Raw genomic sequence first — 18,948 nt, forward strand, 5'->3', positions numbered from 1 at the left:
AAGGTGGGTCAAGAATTGCTCATGAACCTGTAAACTTATATAGTGCTTTACACTGTGTCTCATTCACACAAATAAGGTAGCAGAGCTGCCATGCATCAGGAGCAACTTGGGGTTCAGTGTCTTGCCCAAGGACTTCGCCATGTGGAGTCACGTGGGCCGGGAATCGAACCGCCAACCCTACGATTAGTGGACAACCCGCTCTACCACCTGATCCACAACCGCGCCGTGTTCTGGTGCACAGTAGACACTGGACACCGGCGTATCTTGTTGAACTCAGGTTTATTCGTCCCGCAGACGAGCTCAACGTCTATTCAGAGTTCAAAGAGAGCAAAACGTCGTCATACCGGATTTATCTTCACGACACACCGAACATGAGAACATAACATAAGCGTGTACCTTGATAAGACTGTAATAAGATAATAACTGTTTAATCTGGTCTGTGCGCTTGAAGCGACTTTTAAAGCTTAAAATTCGAACATTATAATCGCGCTGGCTTAAGTACCTACCTCTCTCTGTCAAACTCAACGCCGACTGACGAGAAACCGGAAATGACGCGTACATCCGCTGCCAACCAGAAAAGAGTGCTATAACACGAATAAAGTACTCCCAACACCAAGAACAGCAAACTATTAAATCACCGCGAAGGATTTTTGGCGAAATTCATACATTTTACAGCGCAACACATGCCATGGAAAAAAACACAAATAAAAAAACAATAAATTTTATTTCCCATATCTGTTACACGTACACAGGCGTTATCTGGACTCCGCGCCACCGGAAACGGAATTCAGCCGCTCTGGGTTTTATGACGCAATTTTCGCTGAACGTACAGACCTATAAAATGGAGAAATCAGGGGGAATAATAATAGGACGGTGGGTCACACTGTGGATTGCGAAGCTGAAGAGGAAAAGTGTATCAGGTGTAATAACGAAGAGGAAAAACAAACTGCGTGGTGTGATTCAGGAAGACACTGGAGGATAATCTGATCTTCTAGGTAATTCATTATTTAATGTTAAAAACGTCTGCGTTGCTCTTCCTAAAACATACAGAAAAGTAATATATTACAATTTGAGATGTGTAAGAAAGGTTGGTGTTAGTAAACCCTGTGCTGCTTTATTACCAGCTGCTATTAAAACTCGAGATTCGAGAGACTTGTTTTGTAACCTAGATTCGGACAGTGCAATTATAATGAAAATGCTTCAATGTAACGTTTTTATTACATTTATCTTTCATTTTTACATCCGAGATGTTAAAATACTCAGATAAAATACCAGATAGTATTTAAATCTGAGAATGTGCTTTTCATTTAAATTTGAAAGCAAATTTCAAACTGGGGAGCACAGTGACAAAAAAATTGTCCTTTTGTTTAAAACATGATGGAGGACAGGAAGCGGGGAGTCGGAGAGAAATAGGAATGGAGTAGCTTAACGTACATAGTTTGCTTCAGAGAGAATCGCACAGAATTAACACCGATATATTCACATTTTAATGGATACTGATCTGTTAAATAGGATATAGATACGGAAATATGAAGAGAAGAATGGTAGACGCCTTCCAGTTCAGTAGATGGCGTTAACACACCAACACTCACGAAGTAGTAGTAGAAGAAGAAAACCCGGAAGCCGGAAGCCGGTAGCCAGTGTTTCTATTACACATTTGATTCTGGGCAAAGGAAGGCTTTATATGTGAGTTTATTTCGGGTAAATGTTACTCATTGTGTCTGTTGAAGTGTTTAATACCATTACCTGTGTGTCTATACTTGTAGCCACCGTCTCCATGGCCTGTGTGTGTGTGTATATGTATATGTCTGTGTGTGTATGCGCGCGTGTGTGCGGTGTACTGTCGATTTAGGGTCAGATATCACTGCATTTTACTATGTGTTTGTATGTTCGAATGGGTGATGTAGTTTCTCTCTCTCATTCTCAGTCTTCAAAGTGCTTTATAGTTCAAGATTGTTTACATGCAGTATTGCCAAAGCATCAGTATAGTTAAAGGAGAATTTAATAATATTAATAAGAAGAATGGAATAACAATAGTAATGATTACAAAAATATTACATAAAAATGAAAAGTGACACAATGCAAGGTGCCAGTGTAAGACAAAAGTATAAAAGTTACACTAATTATGTGCAGAGTGCAGTTGTGCCTGGTTTCCTGTAATCTGTTGTCTGATTGACTGTAAGGGCCCAGTTGTGACCGTAGATCTCCAGTGGCTGACAGCAGCACCACGTCACCTGCATAGAAGAGGAATTTCAGCTCAGGATTATATAAAGTGAGGCCAGGTGTTGTGGATTGTTCCTGTAACACAGCTATGTCGAATAGGGTTGGGCTCAAATTGCAGCCCTGTGTAACTCCATGTCTTTGGGGGAAGAAATCTGCTCTTTTATTGTCAATTTTTACAGTTGAGTACATGGATTTAATTCTGTCCTACTTTTTGCCCCCTATGCCAGATTGGAGCATTTTCTAAATGTCATTGCACCAAATGGCGTCAAAAGCTTATTTTTTTAATCGACAAAACAGGCATCGATTGTGTCTTTGTGTTTTTGGTGGACATGCTGGTTGACTAGTGTATGTAATGTGTAAATGTGGTGGTTGGGTAGAAACCCAATTTGACTCTTACTCAAGACATTGTGCTCGGTGAGAGGTCAGTATCTGGGCATTGAGAATACAACAGAAGGTCTTCCCCAGATTACTGTTCACACAGATGCCTCTGTTATTATTGGGGTCAAATTGGGATCTCCATGTTTGTATAGTGGGCGTATTAAACCCTTCTTCCAGGTATCTGGAAAATAGCCTGTTTGCCAGACTAGATTGAACAGTTTTAGTAAGGCCTTATGCATGATAGTAGGGCTGAGCTTCAGCATTTCTGTTCTAATGTTGTCTAAGCCTGTTGACTAACATGCTTTTCTGGGTTTTAGCTTGTTAAGTGCGTCTGTCAGTTCTTCTGGGGGTAATCTGTTGGTCTAAGGTGTTTTGATTGTTTTTGATTGCAGATTTCAGCTGACTTGGCCTTTTTATTTTGACTTTTTTAATATATGATTTTCTGATCAGGTGTGATGGTTTCTAGAATATTTTTTGAAGTACGTTTTTGAAATAATAATAAGTTTTCTCATATTAATAAATTTTTATGGGTATTTCCTGTTTTTGTTTTGTTTTGGTTGGTCCGTTTCACCAAGAATTGATTGTGCCCAATGCACCCTCTTTCAGCAGGTTCACAGCAGAGCGTGAGGTGGGACACTAGAGCTTCACCACCCTCCCTGGAAACATGCTTCTCTGGTCGAGGTGGTTTTCATTCATGGCACATTCAATGACCGTTTTGTTCCTTCTCCTCTGCTCTCAGTTGGTTGTCGGTGGTGTTGTGGTAGGTGGATAAGTTGTAGTTAAGTATATGTGTGTCTGTCTCTCTCTCTCTGACATGGGATTAATGTGTACACATGTACATATGAACACATATTAATGTTAAAGCCATTTATGGATAAATCCGAGTAAATCCTTTTTACTGTATAGTTCTTTTAAAACAATTTCAGACTTCTGCCAGAGGGAACACCAGCACATTGTCCTGCAGAAACATTTCTGCTGGTGATGTTTACACGTGCCCAGTGCCGTCTTATATACCATCTGCTGTACTGTGGAACAAGGACTGTGAGCAAGAGTGGTACAATGAGGTGAGTCCTAAAAGCTTCTTCATATTCAGCAGCAATGCAGCAAAGTCCTTAGCAGGGCTGGACAATGTGACGATATAATATTGGTATCGGGATGAATATCAATTATGTTTTTATTTTTTTATATATAATATATATATATATATATATCACATACACACACGGTTCCAAACGCTTTTTAAAAATCTTCTGTAAAATTATGAAATTTTTTAGATTCAAAAAAATCTATTTATTTTTGTAGCCATTTAATAAAAGCATCATTCAGCTACTGTATTTCTGCCAGTGTGTTAGAGATATAGTATATAGCTTTTCTGAAAGTATTGGAATGGCAGGGCCAGTTCTATTGTTTTCGTTGTCTTCAGTGTGTGTTTGAGATCAAAAGATGAATGTAGATCAGAATTCCAGCTTTCATTTCCTCATATTTACATCTAGGAGTGGTAAACAACTTAAACACGGCACCGTTTTGTTTGAAACCCATCCATTTTTCAAATGAACAAAAATATTGGAACACATGACTGACAAGTGTTTCTTGCTGGCCAGATGTGCCTGCGAGATCAATTGTTTAAACAGTTAATAGCACTGATTGTCTACTCTTGTTTGAGCCCTTGGTTTTGCGTGTGAAGATTGCATATGTTATTCATGTTGGTTTAAACTTTTTAATATGATGTTTTGGAATGGCGAAGTCAAAGTCCTGACTTTAACCCAGTAGAAATGTTGTGGAAGAACCTGAAACAAGCAGTTCATGTGAGGAAACCCACCAACATCCCAGAGTTGAAGCTGTTCTGTACTGAGGAACGGGATAAAACTCCTCCAAGCCAATGTGCAGGACTGATCAACAGTTACCCCAAACGTTTATCTGCAGTTATTACTGCACAAGGGGGTCACACCAGATACTGAATGCAAAGGTGCACATACTTTTGCTGCTCACAGATATGCAATATTGGATCATTTTCCTTAATAAATAAATGACCAAGTATATTTTTTTAATTGTTTAATTTGGCCTCGTTGACTACTTTTAGAAAATCTGATGATGTTTTGGGTCAGAAGTATAGAAAATTCTAAAGGGTTCACAAACTTTCAAGCACCACTGTATGTGTCTCTCCCCTGTGTTTTTGTTTTTGCTCGACATGAGTTAAATGTAAGGCTTCTTTAACGTTGACTTGTTGAGAGAGACTTCACCTGTCATGTTTATTTCATTGGGCTAATGCACTTTATTTGATTGTATTCAGTGTTAATGTGTGTTTATAACACAGTAAAGACAATGTGTGTTGCATTTTTACTTCTTCATAGTGAGAGCACTGAAATGAAGCTCAACTCTGTTAATGAATGAATGCTGTGGTTAACATTCAGGTTATGGATAATTTGGTGAAAAAGGAGATATATTTCTACAATTCTGCTAAATCTTCTGAAGACACTCACACTAATCCATAGAGACTTAATAAAATCTATATTCTATCCAAGAGTGACATGAAATGTCTTTTAAAGTCATCCTCTTTAATCATGGGAAGTGCATTAGATACTCTTACTGGAAACCATCAAATTGGGTTGTATGGTTATCTCTGTTTTTTAGGCAGGGGAGTTTTTGTCAGATGGACATCATCATGCAAATAAAACTAGGCACCGACTGGTTGTTGAGGAAAGCAGTGAAAACATCACACTCTCTAAATGCGTCAAGCTTCACTATTATGTGACCTGTCATGGATCGAGTCAAAAGGTTTATATTTTTATTTTTATCTCAATATGCTTTAGAATTATTTTTCCTTTGATGATTTAATCATAACTATCGTTATCTTTTGCAGTTTAAACACACTTACCAAGGTATGTTCTCTTTCTCTCTCCGTGTGTGTTGTCAGTCTGTTAGTATCTCTGTGTTGCTCACTTTAATCTCTAAAGCTCCATGTTCTCTAAAGGAGTCAAATAAAATTACACATCAGCCATATTTCTAATAACCTTTAATCTTGTAGAAAATGAAGTCAGATATTGGCGGAAACTCCTGTTCTGCAGATGTGGGAAACCTTAAAGTTACAGCTTTACCTCTGACCATTACAAAGTGCCGACACTTGAGGGGTCATGTGATGTTTTTGTAATGTTTTCCTTTTCTTTTTAGTGTGTAATGTATCTGTTTGTGCATGTATAAGATCTGCAAAGTTACAAAGCTCATAGTCTCCCTCAAAGGGATTTATTTGATCCAACAGAGACCACTGCTCCAGACCTGCTTAAAACGCCTATTAAAACGATATTACCTCCGCAAACATCTACGTCACTATTTGAAATATCAGCAAAATGCTGCCATAACTTTTACCTTTTTAATCAGTTTCATTTTTGAAACTGTATTTTTATGTTGTTACTTCAGGACAAAGTTGTTACAGTGATGAAGACAAATTAAACTGTTATAACATCGTATCTGAAAGGTGAAATGTTCTGCTCAAGTCTGCTTGGTTCCAGTTGATCTGCTCGGTCATCTGCGTTTTCTGAATACGACTCGAACTGATCCGGTAAAACCTCAGACATTATTAACTGTATTTATAATGACTTTAGAAGCCTTGGAAGTTGAAGCTTGCGATTATAGTATGTGGCGTTTACATTTCCAACACACGCTTGAGATTTTTGGCTAATCACAACGCAGTGGGTCAGCTAGCCAATCAGAGCACTCTGGGATTTTCGGAAAGGAGAAACCCGAACTCAATCGGAGCATTTCAGGAATACTGGGAATAGATGTACTGCAGTGATGTACAGTATGTTTGGGGGGTGTTTTGAACATTAAAGCATGTTAATCTATTCTATTACACCCAATAAACAAAATGATTAACTTTTTAAAAAATCATTTGACATCTTTAAATAAACTTCACCACATCGTTACACGTTTTTAATCTGTTTGTGAAGCATCCGCTTTACAAATCCTTGTTAATGAGCTGTTCCTATAGAAACGATAAAGTATTAGAACGAGTACATTAACATAGACCTGTGGTTTTACGCTCTTGCTAGCTACCTCCGTATGGTGCTAAACTAGTGCAGGTTTATAGAGAGAGAAAGCTCTTAAACTCCATCTATGTTCAGCAGATTTTCATAAACTTAGTTCTGTAACAGAGGTCGCACATTTCTGCATCTCACAGGTCATCAATTTTTTTTATTTTTTTTTAACAGGACTTTTTTGTTCATATTTATAAGTATGAAAGAGATTGTGTGCATTTGTGCACTGGAAGTATATTAAAAACAAAAGTGCTTTAAAAAAAACAAACAAATAAATAATTTCCGTAACCGTATAAAGACTTGGCGCCTTGTGAGCATCTGTACACAGCATTTTGACATGCTCACCGATACGATCGCACAGAAGTATAAATCAGAGCTTTGACGAGATCAGAAAACAGCTGGCCAATCATATTCTCACACTGATGCACGTGCAGATTAATGCGTCGTTGCTCCTTTAATTATGGAGACGCGTGCAAGTGTAGCAGTCGGAGCAACCAGTTAACGTTTTTGTGTGTTGTTGGTCTTTGGTGCAACACATTAACTGTCTGTTTTCTCCTTCCTTCCTCAAGTGATCAATGACACCACCCTGAGTTTTGAGCAGCAATGTGAGTACTTTCTGTAAAGTTTCTTTTTGGTAATTGAGATGAAATACAAACTAGGATTGACTGAAGATTTTATTTCATTTTTTTTCTTTTGTTTTTAAAAGCCGATAGCAGCACCACCACCAACACCACCATCATCTCTGTCGTCATTCCCCTGATTGTAGGCCTGCACTACATTTTTAAAAAAAAAGGTAAATATGCATCACCCTTACATAGGCAGCTAAATGAGGGAAGTTTAAATATTTTAATCTGCTGTGTGATGACTGTAACATTAGACGTTGCACTGCGATGTAGGGTGAAATCATTTGTGAAGGAGGGGGTTTTAATGTTAAAATGCCTTTCCTGCACGTTCATTGCTGTATGATGCTTGGAAATGATTTTACTGCACACATGTTTGCTCTGAATAAATCCAGTTCGATCCAAGTTATAGACTCTAGTTAGTACGCACTGTAAACACAGATTGATTTCAGTTGTGTGAAGCAGACGCACATGGACCACGGTCTGCCATTTAGTGATGCCTTTCATAAATAGTTGGAGCTAAATTAAAGAAATTTTGTTTTTGTTGGCGTGGACAATTACAAGAAAATGAAGGAAAGAGTTGTCAAATATAGTCATAGATCAACCATTCCAAGAAACTGAATGCATGAATTCTCCAACAGTTTTATCTCTACGTGATGTGTGTGTGTGTGTGTGTGTGTGTGTGTGTGTGTGTGTGTGTGTGTATATATATATATATATATATATATATATACACAGTATCTCACAAAAGTGAGTACACCCCTCACATTTTTGTAAATATTTTATTATATCTTTTCATGTGACAACACTGAAGAAATGACACTGTGCTACAATGTAAAGTAGTGAGTGTACAGCTTATGTAACAGTGTAAATTTGCTGTCCCCTCAAAATAACTCAACACACAGCCATTAATGTCTAAACCGCTGGCAACAAAAGTGAGTACACCCCTAAGTGAAAATGTCCAAATTGGGCCCAATTAGCCATTTTCCCTCCCCGGTGTCATGTGACTTGTTAGTGTTACAAGGTCTCAGGTGTGAATCGGGGAGCAGGAGTGTTAAATTTGGTGTCATCGCTCTCACACTCCCTCATACTGGTCACTGGAAGTTCAACATGGCACGTCATGGCAAAGAACTCTCTGAGGATCTGAAAAAAGTATTGTTGCTCTACATAAAAATGGCCTAGGCTGTAAGAAGATTGCCAAGACCCTGACACTGAGCTGCAGCACGATGGCCAAGACCATACAGCGGTTTAACAGGACAGGTTCCACTCAGAACAAGCCTCGCCATGGTCGACCAAAGAAGTTGAGTGCACGTGCTCAGCGTCAAATCCAGAGGCTGTCTTTGGGAAATAGACGTATGAGTGCTGCCAGCATTGCTGCAGAGGTTGAAGGGGTGTGGGGTCAGCCTGTCAGCGCTCAGACCATACGCCGCACACTGCATCAAACTGGTCTGCATGGCTGTTGTCCCAGAAGGAAGCCACTTCTAAAGATGATGCACAAGAAAGCCCACAAACAATTTGCTGAAAACAAGCAGACTAAGGACATGGAATACTGGAACCATGTCCTGTGGTCTGATGAGACCAAGATAAACTTATTTGGTTTAGATGGTGTCAAGCATGTGTGGCGGCAACCAGGTGAGGAGTACAAAGACAAGTGTGTCTTGCCTACAGTCAAGCATGGTGGTGGGAGTGTCATGGTCTGGGGCTGCATGAGTGCTGCTGGCACTGGGGAGCTACAGTTCATTGAGGGAACCATGAATGCCAACATATACTGTGACATACTGAAGCAGAGCATGATCCCCTCCCTTCGGAGACTGGGCCGCAGGACGGTATTCCAGCATGATAACAACCCCAAACACACCTCCAAGATGACCACTGCCTTGTCAAAGAAGCTGAGGGTGAAGGTGATGGACTAAACCCTTTTGAGCATCTGTGAGGCATTCTCAAACGGAAGGTGGAGGAGCACAAGGTCTCTAACATCCACCAGCTCCGTGATGTCCTCATGGAGGAGTGGAAGAGGACTCCAGTGGCAACCTGTGAAGCTCTTGTGAACTCCATGCCCAAGAGGGTTAAGGCAGTGCTGGAAAATAATGGTGGCCACAAAAAATATTGACACTTTGTGCCCAATTTGGACATTTTCTTTTAGGGGTGTACTCACTTTTGTTGCCAGCGGTTTAGACATTAATGGCTGTGTGTTGAGTTATTTTGAGGGGACAGCAAATTTACACTGTTACACAAGCTGTACACTCACTACTTTACATTGTAGCAAAGTGTCATTTCTTCACTGTTGTCACATGAAAAGATACAATCAAATATTTACAAAAATGTGAGGGGTGTACTCACTTTTGTGAGATTATGTATGTATGTGTGTGTGTGTGTGTGTGTGTGTGTGTGTGTGTGTGTGTGTGTATGTATGTATGTGATATTTGTATACATTTTACAGTGAACCTGTTTTTACTTATTCTTAATTAACTGTTTTTAAACTCTCTCATTTTAAGTGTAATGTTTGTGTCCTTTGTTGCTCTCTGAGAGTTGCCACACTATATTTCATCGTATTGCATACAACAACAAAGTGTTTTACACTTAGTGTAACAGTTAAACCTTAACTACTGGATGTAGATAAACAGGACTGATTGAAACAAATATGGCTATATAGATGTTTTTGATGGATAAATAAATAGTTAGGGCTGTCTATTGATTATTTTGATAATTGATTAGTGCACCATTTCCTTCTATTAAATAATCTAGTAGTTGATATCATATAGCATCTTAAAACCTACTTATTAAATGTTAAATTGTTTTTTTTACCCCGCCAAATTGTTATACTTCATTTTATCCTAATATTCTGACTATTTAATGAAAAAATAAATGTTTTTTTTTGTGTATATACAATTTAAAAATCCTGAATTGTATCTGTAGCATTACTGTTTTGTTTGTGTTTTTACTGTAAGGGAGACAAAGAAGAGAAATTTAAAATGGCAAATTCTTAATCTCAGTTTAAAATGCACTTTATTAAATAATTTGACTAATTTGTAATGGCTAAGAGCCGTTGATGAAAACAGAATGTAGGATTTAATGTTGCAATGTTCCAACAACAAAGTTTGTACTTATACTGATACTTGTTATTGTCAGAGGTGGTTTGAGTATCAAAAATAGTGACTCAAGTTAAAGTACCATTACTTAGAAAAATACGCTAATCTGTCCAAGTATGTTCTTGATTAAGAGTATGACTGTATCTAGTTAAAAAATTAAGGTTGCTGTTACACAGGAAGCGTCAGATAAAACGGATTGAATGTAAATGTAGATGCATCCGATTTTAAACTCCTTTATTGAGATGCGTTTGATCAAGCAGGTGTAACTCCGAGTGAAAGCTTCTGCGTGCAGTGACATGCCTATAGCATGTAGCGTTATCACAGAGCAGGGTGTCGCATCCAAACTTTTGTCAAGTAGTTTAACGCTGGTTAAATTAACATAATTATATCTTCAGTTTTGCTGAGCTTTATCACCACCTTCATCGCCAGCACCATTTGGCGAATATTTGATTTAAATGAAATTTTCACTGAGGATATTTTTTTTTATAATTGAGTATTAGTGCCAGCCCTATAAAGAGTTAAACAATTAGAACAGGTGTATAGAATTTAGATTTTCTATTATTAAAATAATTGTATTTCTGTACTGTGTTTTGTCCGTCAGTGGTGAAGTGCTGAGCAGCCAGAGCACTCCAAGAGCATATGAAGATTAAGTTTCTCCATCCAGTCTGATTCTGCCTTTTCTATAATCGTACTTGTATATCTGCTTTTGTACTTTCACTATATTTTTCTTGCATTTTGAACATTTTTAAAATGTTAAAATACTAAATAGGTAAACAGACCTTGGAATTATAGGATTCTTACCACAAGTGCCAAATGTTTTAATCACGTCAAAGCACACAGAACAACTTTTATACTTCACACATTTTATTATACTATGTAGCAGTATTTTGGTGTAAAATATATTGTATACGTTGTTGCGTCCCAGTCTAGGTTGGGCCGCACAAAGTAACCAGCTCAGGATTCAAGTTGATTGATCTTTTAAAGTGTAAGTGAGGGAGCCAGGAATAACAACAAAACAGGGTTGTTCAAAAAGTTGTAGTGTATTATCTCAGACAATATATACATATAACTATACAAATAACCAAAATAGGCGTATCTTCAGGGTGGACCAAAGCCAAAATAATTAACAAAAGGATCCTATGATTTAGGTGTCTAGCTGACCTAAAAGGAAAGAAAAGAAAATACAAATATTCTACCCTAACTACCTAAGCAAGAAACAGAGACAAAAGGGACCATCTCCCAAAATAAATGACAGCCACACTCCTACAGCCACCGAACCAAAAGAGCGCACACACACACACACATGTGAAGAGAATGCACAAACAATATATAGGGATAACCAAAGTCAGAGTCAAAAACCAGGCAGAAGTCAAAATACAGAGTTAGCCACAAGGGCAAGCACACAAATCAAGCAATCTCCTAACACCACCACCAAACACCTCCAACATCCCACCACGTCTCACTCCGTCTTCCTCTTTAAAAATGGCCGCCATTCACTGAGGTCATCAAGGAGACGGGAGCAAGACAGACTATGGCAGGCTTGGAAAAAAGCGTGAAAAGTAAACCGGTATTTTATTTAAAAAAAAATTTAAAAAGCAGAAAAAAGATGTATTGCTGCATCATTAACACTGCCTATAGGTCATAAAGAAGAGACTGCTATAATTGAGTTATTAGTCAAGTTTAATTCAGTATTTAAAAAAAAAAAATACAGCTACAATATTTTTAAAAAATCAGTCTGCCCCTTCATTTTATTAAAAACATTTTTATAGTACTGTGAATTAAAATGTTGCACAAAACAATGAAGACCAAAGAACTTATTAAATCCTAGAGTAATATAAAATACAGTATTAATAATCAAAGATTGTTAAATTTGTTTACTTATTGTATGTTATTTATCACTTCATGCTGCCATTTAAAGGATGTGTTTGTTTTAAACAACTGGCGGTTTAAGCTGACATGACCACTCTGAATGTAACATTAAAGCAGGGCTGTCAAACATGGGACTGGACTGTCCAGTGGGACATGACTGGCCCTATAGAAGTATTTGTAATCCAACCTAGCATATGAATTTAGAAACCATAATATTTTATTGGACATTTATTTATTTTTAATGAATTGCAGAGTGCACACAATGTAGATTTCCACTAAATTGGTCAATAACCAACTTTTTCTGTCCCATCGAACTAAGTATAATCTATTCTGTAAGATGCCCCTGATTTAAAGCATTAATTTGTACTCATGCAATACTTTTATTTATTTATTTATTTTATCTCATTTTTTCTTTAATGCCATCACTTTATTAGGGATCTAAATGTCTATCAAGCTTCTCTGTGACTGTACAATGAAATATCTGGCCTTGCTGAGTGACTTTCTTTTATATATGTAGCCTGAACTGGAGAACTTTATATCTTGGGTGAATGTAGCTGTTACTGTAGAATGAGACGATCTGAATAAAAAACATCTCTTTTAATACCACAGCACTGTTTGATTCTGAATTGTGATTGGCCACAATGTGTTGATTGATTTTTCTTTAAGAGCAGCTCTGGCAGTAGTGCAGCTGCAAAATGGTTCATGTTGTCTAGTTTGGTCTTTTCTGGAAAAATTGCAATATGATGCCATATTGTTACACCCTTAAACACTGTATATGACTTAACGCACCTTGTGCTTCTTTTGCTGTTTACTGTTTCAGAAAGTCACTATAAAGCACATGTCAGAATTATAACATGGTCGGTACTACTGAGTGTTCAATACAGAAAACAATGGGAATTTAATGACCACTTGTACAGTGCTGCTAGAAAGTTTGTGAACCCTTTACAAATTTCTGTATTTCTGCATAACTTTTACCAGAAATGTGATCAGATCTTCATCTAAGACTTAAAACTTGATAAAGAGAACTCAATAAATAAATGTAAAAACTATGATGTTTGTGTCATTTGTTTAACTGAGCAAAAAAGAACAGTGTGCATGACAGGATTGCAAAAAAAATTCATCACTCTAAAAAGAACACTACTGCCTGTCTGAGTTTTGCTCAAGACCACGTGTATAAGCAAGAATCATGTTTTAACAATGTTCGGTGGACAAATAAATCCAACATGGAACTTTATTTGTTTAAATGAAACGAGTTATGTTTGGTGAAAACCAGACACTGCATTCCAACATAAGAGCCTAATCCCAGCCGTGAAGCATGGGCGTGGCAGTTTGGGGTATGGGGTTGCTTTGCTGCCTCGTTTCAAGAAACAGCATGCCAATATTGATGGACCTATAAATTCTGGATTGTACCAGCAAATTCTACAGCAAAATGTCAGGGTAACTGAAGCTTAACTGTAAGTGGGTCATGCAGCAAGACCAGCAAGTCTAGAAAGAAATAGTTAAAGCAGAAGAAATGTAACATTTTGGAATGGCCAAGTTAATGTCAAGACCTTAACCCAATTGCAGTGTTTAATTGGATTCTTTCATAAAGCAAAGTGTTCTTGCCAGTGTCATTTTTTCCATCCACTTTTTATCCAGGTCAGCTAGAAAATCAAGTTGTAACAAGTTGATAATAAGGAAGCAAAATAAATATTTCATGCTTGACCAGAACTGAGGATTTAAAACAGAGCTTTCTGTGGAATATTTCTCAAACCCACTTAAGGGTTCCACTAAACATGCATTCAGGTCACAGAGTAAATGCAGTCCATCAAGCCAGATTTGAACCACCAACTTAAGGATAGTCATGCTGTTACACATTTACAGTTCACCACACTACCAACAGAGCTAGAGCTCAGGAACAATAGCACTCCCCACCATTCTGTGATGCTCACATCAACCCAGCAGTATTCTTCCAGCTTCTGCCATCCAACCACATGCAAGTCAACCACATGCATACAGTATATTAGAAGAATGCAGACCAATACTTGGTCCCTGAAAGACAGCAGAGACTAGACATAGCCAATACAAGGGCACTATTTACTGTCCAAACACAGAGACTCTAACAAAAGAAAAATCAGTGGCTGGAGCAAATAAAAAAATTAATAGAATTTATTGCCATATAGTTATATGTATATATTTTGTATATACATATAATGTTTAAATAGTTGCATATATTTTTTTATAATCTTATCTGCTCATACCTTAATAATATTTTATAATAATTTATGACTTGTGTTTATTGTTATCTTGTGTGTGTGTGTGTGTGTGTGTGTGTGTTGTACTGTATTATTCTTAATCTGGTGTATTTGCTTATTTATTTAACAAGAAATACACTTCTATTGTTTATATATCAGCGACTGGTCACTGATTTAGATCACACTTTTGCTTCAGTAATCACTCTGTGAGCCTGGGTGGTAAAACATTTTAAAGCATCTTAGCACAAATCTTTAAATAATAAGTAGTAGAGTAATCATATGTAACATTAATTACGCTTTCTAATAACTCGAATCGGAGACAATACAATAGAGTGAAAAATAGTACAATAACATTAATACAGTAAGACATTATTTTGTAAAAAGACATTCATAACAGTACATACATGGAGAAATGCCATATCATGCATTGAATTAAATCACCAATATCATTATGAAACTAGACAGAAATGAACTGTGGTGACGAGCTATTTACTCATTTTAACAGCAGCAATGTTTCTGTAGCCTATCAGCTGTCCTTCTAAAATGTAATAGTTATGTGAGGTGGGACTCAGAACCGGGTTCGTCTTGATGGCAGCGTGAACAGAATTTTACATAAAAAAGCCCCTTTTCTGAGGAAAAAAAATCTCACACACACTTCCGTTTGACATAACATGCAGGTTATCGTTATCAAGGTTGTTTCAGAGTAGCACCTGCAAGTTACCACTAGGTGTCAGCGTGGAGACGGGTGTCGGTTTGTTTCGAAGCCTCGACACAATACGGCACATTGCTTCACACGAAGCCTCGCTCTGACCACCACTAGCTGGGAACTATTGAGAGGCTCCACAAAAAATAGAAGAAGAAGATCCATTGGAGTGAACGGAGTTGATGCAAATCTCTGTAGTGATGTCTTTCATGAACGATTCTTTCATTTTGAACGAATCTTTCATATTACTCGGTAACAAGTTGTCTCAGACAGTGATTCGTTCATTTTTGACTGATATCAAGATATCAGACTGCAAAAACTCATTTCAGGGAGGTGGCTTCATCGGCTAATCATCAGTTTGTTTTTCCAAACTGATTATTTGTAGCAATTATCATAACAGGGATATTAAATTAAATTCGCTTGGTAATGTGCTTAGTTCCTACATTGTCAGATTTCGTCATTGTCACATGCAGCGGCCAGTGCCAAGAAAGGGCTCATTATTTTCCCTGCTGATTTTGCATATTAAGCCACCCTGAGCCTCGTGATGTCGGTGAACCAGGAGTTACTTCAGTCACTACATCAGACATACATACATATGGAGAATGTCATGAATAAAGACACATAACTGAATCTTGAAGAATTAGTTCTGTTAGAGAATAGCAATATCTTTCGTTGTCTTAAAGCTATGTTTAAATATTTTGATTAGAGTTTTGAGGTTGAGAACAATACATTACTGAATTGTCAATGTTCAAATCAATTGATAATTTATCATTTCTCATATCATTTTTATGATAATTGTTGATTATGTAGTGGGTCTGGCACTTGGCACTTTTGGCATACAGCAGGAGTACAGCATCTACAACTTGGGCGCAAAGAGGTTTGGAGCAGAGTCCTCCATTGAAAGGGCAGAGGATTTGTGATGTAGCAAAAAGACAAGATCCCAAATTGACAACGCTCACTTCTTCAAAAAGAGGTCAGACATCTTGACATCAACAAAAACAAAATATCCAGCAGTTACAGCAGATATCCAGATGATGGCCAGCAGTTACAGCTCAATCAGAATCAGAACTTCAGTGTGGAAATGTCAAGAGTTCTACAGGTAACTGACTTGTAAACTTATACTTCTCAGGGTGCGTGAGAATCACAATCACAGTTGTACGTGATTTTCACGGTGCAATAACAGTGTCAGAAAATATCATGGTTTAATGGTATACAGTCCTGCACAATAAAATGTGTTATTGAGTCATTTGTAAATATTTTTTTTCCATCAAATACTTTTTGACTCTCACGCCAATAACTATAAAGATTATTACTTTTACTTGAGTAATTATTTCTGTAAGAACTTGTACTTTTACTTGAGTACAGTTTTTGGTTATTCTGCCCACCTCTGCTGTCACACTACATTAAAGATCATCAAAACTGCATTTATTGTTTGACTTTGTTTTATTTCTGATTTGAAACAAATCAGAAGCTCATCACAGTTACTGGGTGGCAGGCATACCATAAATAGTGTTTATTGAAGTTGTAGTCAGGCATCTACTGAAAGTAGCATAGGCCAAAAAATTGATCTTATATTTCCTGTATTTTGTCTTTACACTTTAAGGTGTGGCCAACTGAAAGAGTTTCTCTCAGGACTACCGTGAAGAGTTCCAACAGATGTACAGCATCAGGGAATGCTTGGAGTGGAGAGCCCTTTTCAAGACCTATCCACCAGGGTATAGGGGAGGAGGTAGACGAGGTGAACTGCTGGGCTTTTACTTGGAAGATCTTTGCACAGTATTTTGCTCCCAGGACTGTTTATTTGCTGCAGGAAATGCATTGCTGTGTTAAATTCATAAAATGTGTGCAGAAGGGGAACTGGTTTTGATAATTGATGTAACTTAAAGTTAAACTTTGCAGTGTATAGTGTTCTAATGAACAGCTATGGCAAACACATGTATGACAAAATCAGGTTTCACTCATTTACATCTATCTATGGTTCTTTAAAGTTTGCATAAATTCCATTCTGTTGTTCTCATATTGATGTCATTTGCTATGTATTGCTATAAACAGGCATGAAGTCCACCTACTCAATTAATTCTTAATGCAGTCGTGAAAATTCTGTGCAATATTTCAATAACCAATGATTTTAGAAAGAAAATGTTTAAAGGGGCGATGATTAAATATATTGTGTTTTATATAGTTTTTACATAGAAGAGGTAAATATAAATTCAGGATAGATCCTCCATTACAAAAATTAACCATGGCTTTATTATAGTAAAACCATGTTTTTTTGGTGTATCAATAACCATTTGTGTAGCCACAGAAATATTATAGCTACAGTTATAACCATGGTTTTTGTAGCAAAACCATGGTTAATTTGTGGTTACCATGGTTTATTTACAGTAATTGTGTGGGGTTTTTTTTTGTTGTTGTTGTCGTTTTTGTTTGTTTGTTTTATTTGTAGTACAACCATGATTCATTTTCGTAAGGGCTAACTGTCATGTTACTATATGGTGGCGTGTATACTGGTGACATGTTTGCTCTAGTTTGCCACACACACACAGACACACGCGTGTGTATGTGTGTGAATATATCAATTTTAAGGTACATGTACGTAAACATACTTAGCACTATATTACAGTGTCACTACCTTACAAAACACAGTGAATAATGCGGAGGTAGTGTGTTATACAGCTGTTGAGGGAGTAATTGTAAAGTAGACCATTTACTTCGACTCTGTTTGTGGTAATGTTGTGGAAACGCAAGGGCAAAGCCGCTAAATTTATACACACGTTTATTCTTCTGTTGTCTACTTCCGCATTCCACACTGTTAACGTGTCTCACCAATTGAGGTGGGTGGGGCGACTTGAGCCGCTCAGACCCAACGTGTCCAATCAGTTCCCCATCGTCCAGACTGCACTCAGGGGAACTGACTGGACACGTTGGGTCTGAGCGGCTCAAGTCGCCCCACCCACCTCAATTGGTGAGACAGCGTCACTCTGAGCGTCACTCCATCTGAACTGGAAGTCTAATCAGTGTCTTTAACTGGACTGCTGGATCTTAAGAGTTGAGCGTTTGTTTGTTTGTTTGTTTTAATCAAAGAAGCGTGAGTAAAGTTTTTATACACTTTCATCAGACAGTAATTAACAACTGTGATGTAGGTGACAATCATAAGTTCAGTTTAAACAACTGAAATAAATAAAACTACCTTCTAACATCCTCACTTCATTTATTCACTGATTTATTTATCTTTAGTAACCGCTCTATTCTGTCCAGAGACGCATATATTTATTTATTTATTTATTAAGAAATAAGGACTGGAACTGAAAGTCCGGCTGCATATATATTTTGCTCTTTGTACAGGATAATTATAAAATATATAGGATCTTATAATTGACATAAAATGAAAATACTTCAAAATGAATTTGAATGTGAGATTGTGGCATACTGTTACATGCTGAAAATACAGACTGTGCATGTAAAAAAAAAAAAACATGCGGACTGGAGGGTTTTACCACTGGAAAGTTGTCATATGTCATCACTGTGTAACTGCTTACTCTGCTGATCACGAAATTAGCGTCACTTAAGAAAGGGAAGTGGGGGTGCATACACCTTTTATATACAAATAAAAATTAGGATTTTTTTTTTTTACATAATGACATAAATTTATATGAACATGTTAAGTTTGAACACTGGTAACTTAAACACGTGAGTCGGTTTACACTTAAAGGTGTAATGCAATACACATTATTATTGTTATTATTATTATTATTATTATTATTATTATTATCTGTCATATGTGTATGTAGTGTCTGTTCT

At 37.2% G+C, this 18,948-nt stretch overlaps 1 protein-coding gene across 7 annotated transcripts; it reads left to right on the forward strand.

Annotated features, from left to right (window-relative positions):
• The first annotated feature begins 594 nt into the window (after positions 1-594).
• On the forward strand, positions 595-13,251 carry LOC128615344 (uncharacterized). 7 transcript variants are annotated; one of them, XR_008387189.1, is made up of 8 exons: positions 595-995; positions 3,208-3,361; positions 3,528-3,665; positions 5,233-5,376; positions 5,462-6,157; positions 7,202-7,237; positions 7,339-7,425; positions 10,943-13,251. XR_008387189.1 is itself a non-coding variant. In XM_053637334.1 (8 exons), the coding sequence occupies exons 2-8, from the start codon at positions 3,266-3,268 to the stop codon at positions 10,954-10,956; spliced, it is 534 nt and encodes a 177-aa protein (XP_053493309.1). In that variant the 5' UTR covers positions 597-995; positions 3,208-3,265; the 3' UTR covers positions 10,957-13,251. The 7 variants fall into 7 exon arrangements, 5 of the variants coding, with proteins under 5 accessions (XP_053493309.1, XP_053493310.1, XP_053493312.1 ...); XR_008387188.1 differs by having other exon boundaries at positions 5,462-5,480; positions 6,016-7,237; XM_053637334.1 differs by having other exon boundaries at positions 597-995; positions 5,462-5,480.
• The last annotated feature ends 5,697 nt before the right edge of the window (positions 13,252-18,948 follow it).

The sequence above is a fragment of the Ictalurus furcatus genome, chromosome 12 (assembly GCF_023375685.1).
Source record: "Ictalurus furcatus strain D&B chromosome 12, Billie_1.0, whole genome shotgun sequence".
NCBI lineage: Eukaryota > Metazoa > Chordata > Actinopteri > Siluriformes > Ictaluridae > Ictalurus > Ictalurus furcatus.

What these genes read in the sequence shown, in the direction of transcription:
- LOC128615344 (XM_053637334.1), top strand. Translation starts at nt 3,266, where the DNA reads ATGCTTCTCTGGTCGAGGTGGTTTTCATTCATGGCACATTCAATGACC. An exon ending in TGGTTGTCGGTGGTGTTGTG is followed by an intron (nt 3,362 to 3,527) that starts GTAGGTGGATAA and finishes AAACAATTTCAG; the next exon opens with ACTTCTGCCAGAGGGAACAC. An exon ending in CCTGAGTTTTGAGCAGCAAT is followed by an intron (nt 7,238 to 7,338) that starts GTGAGTACTTTC and finishes TGTTTTTAAAAG; the next exon opens with CCGATAGCAGCACCACCACC.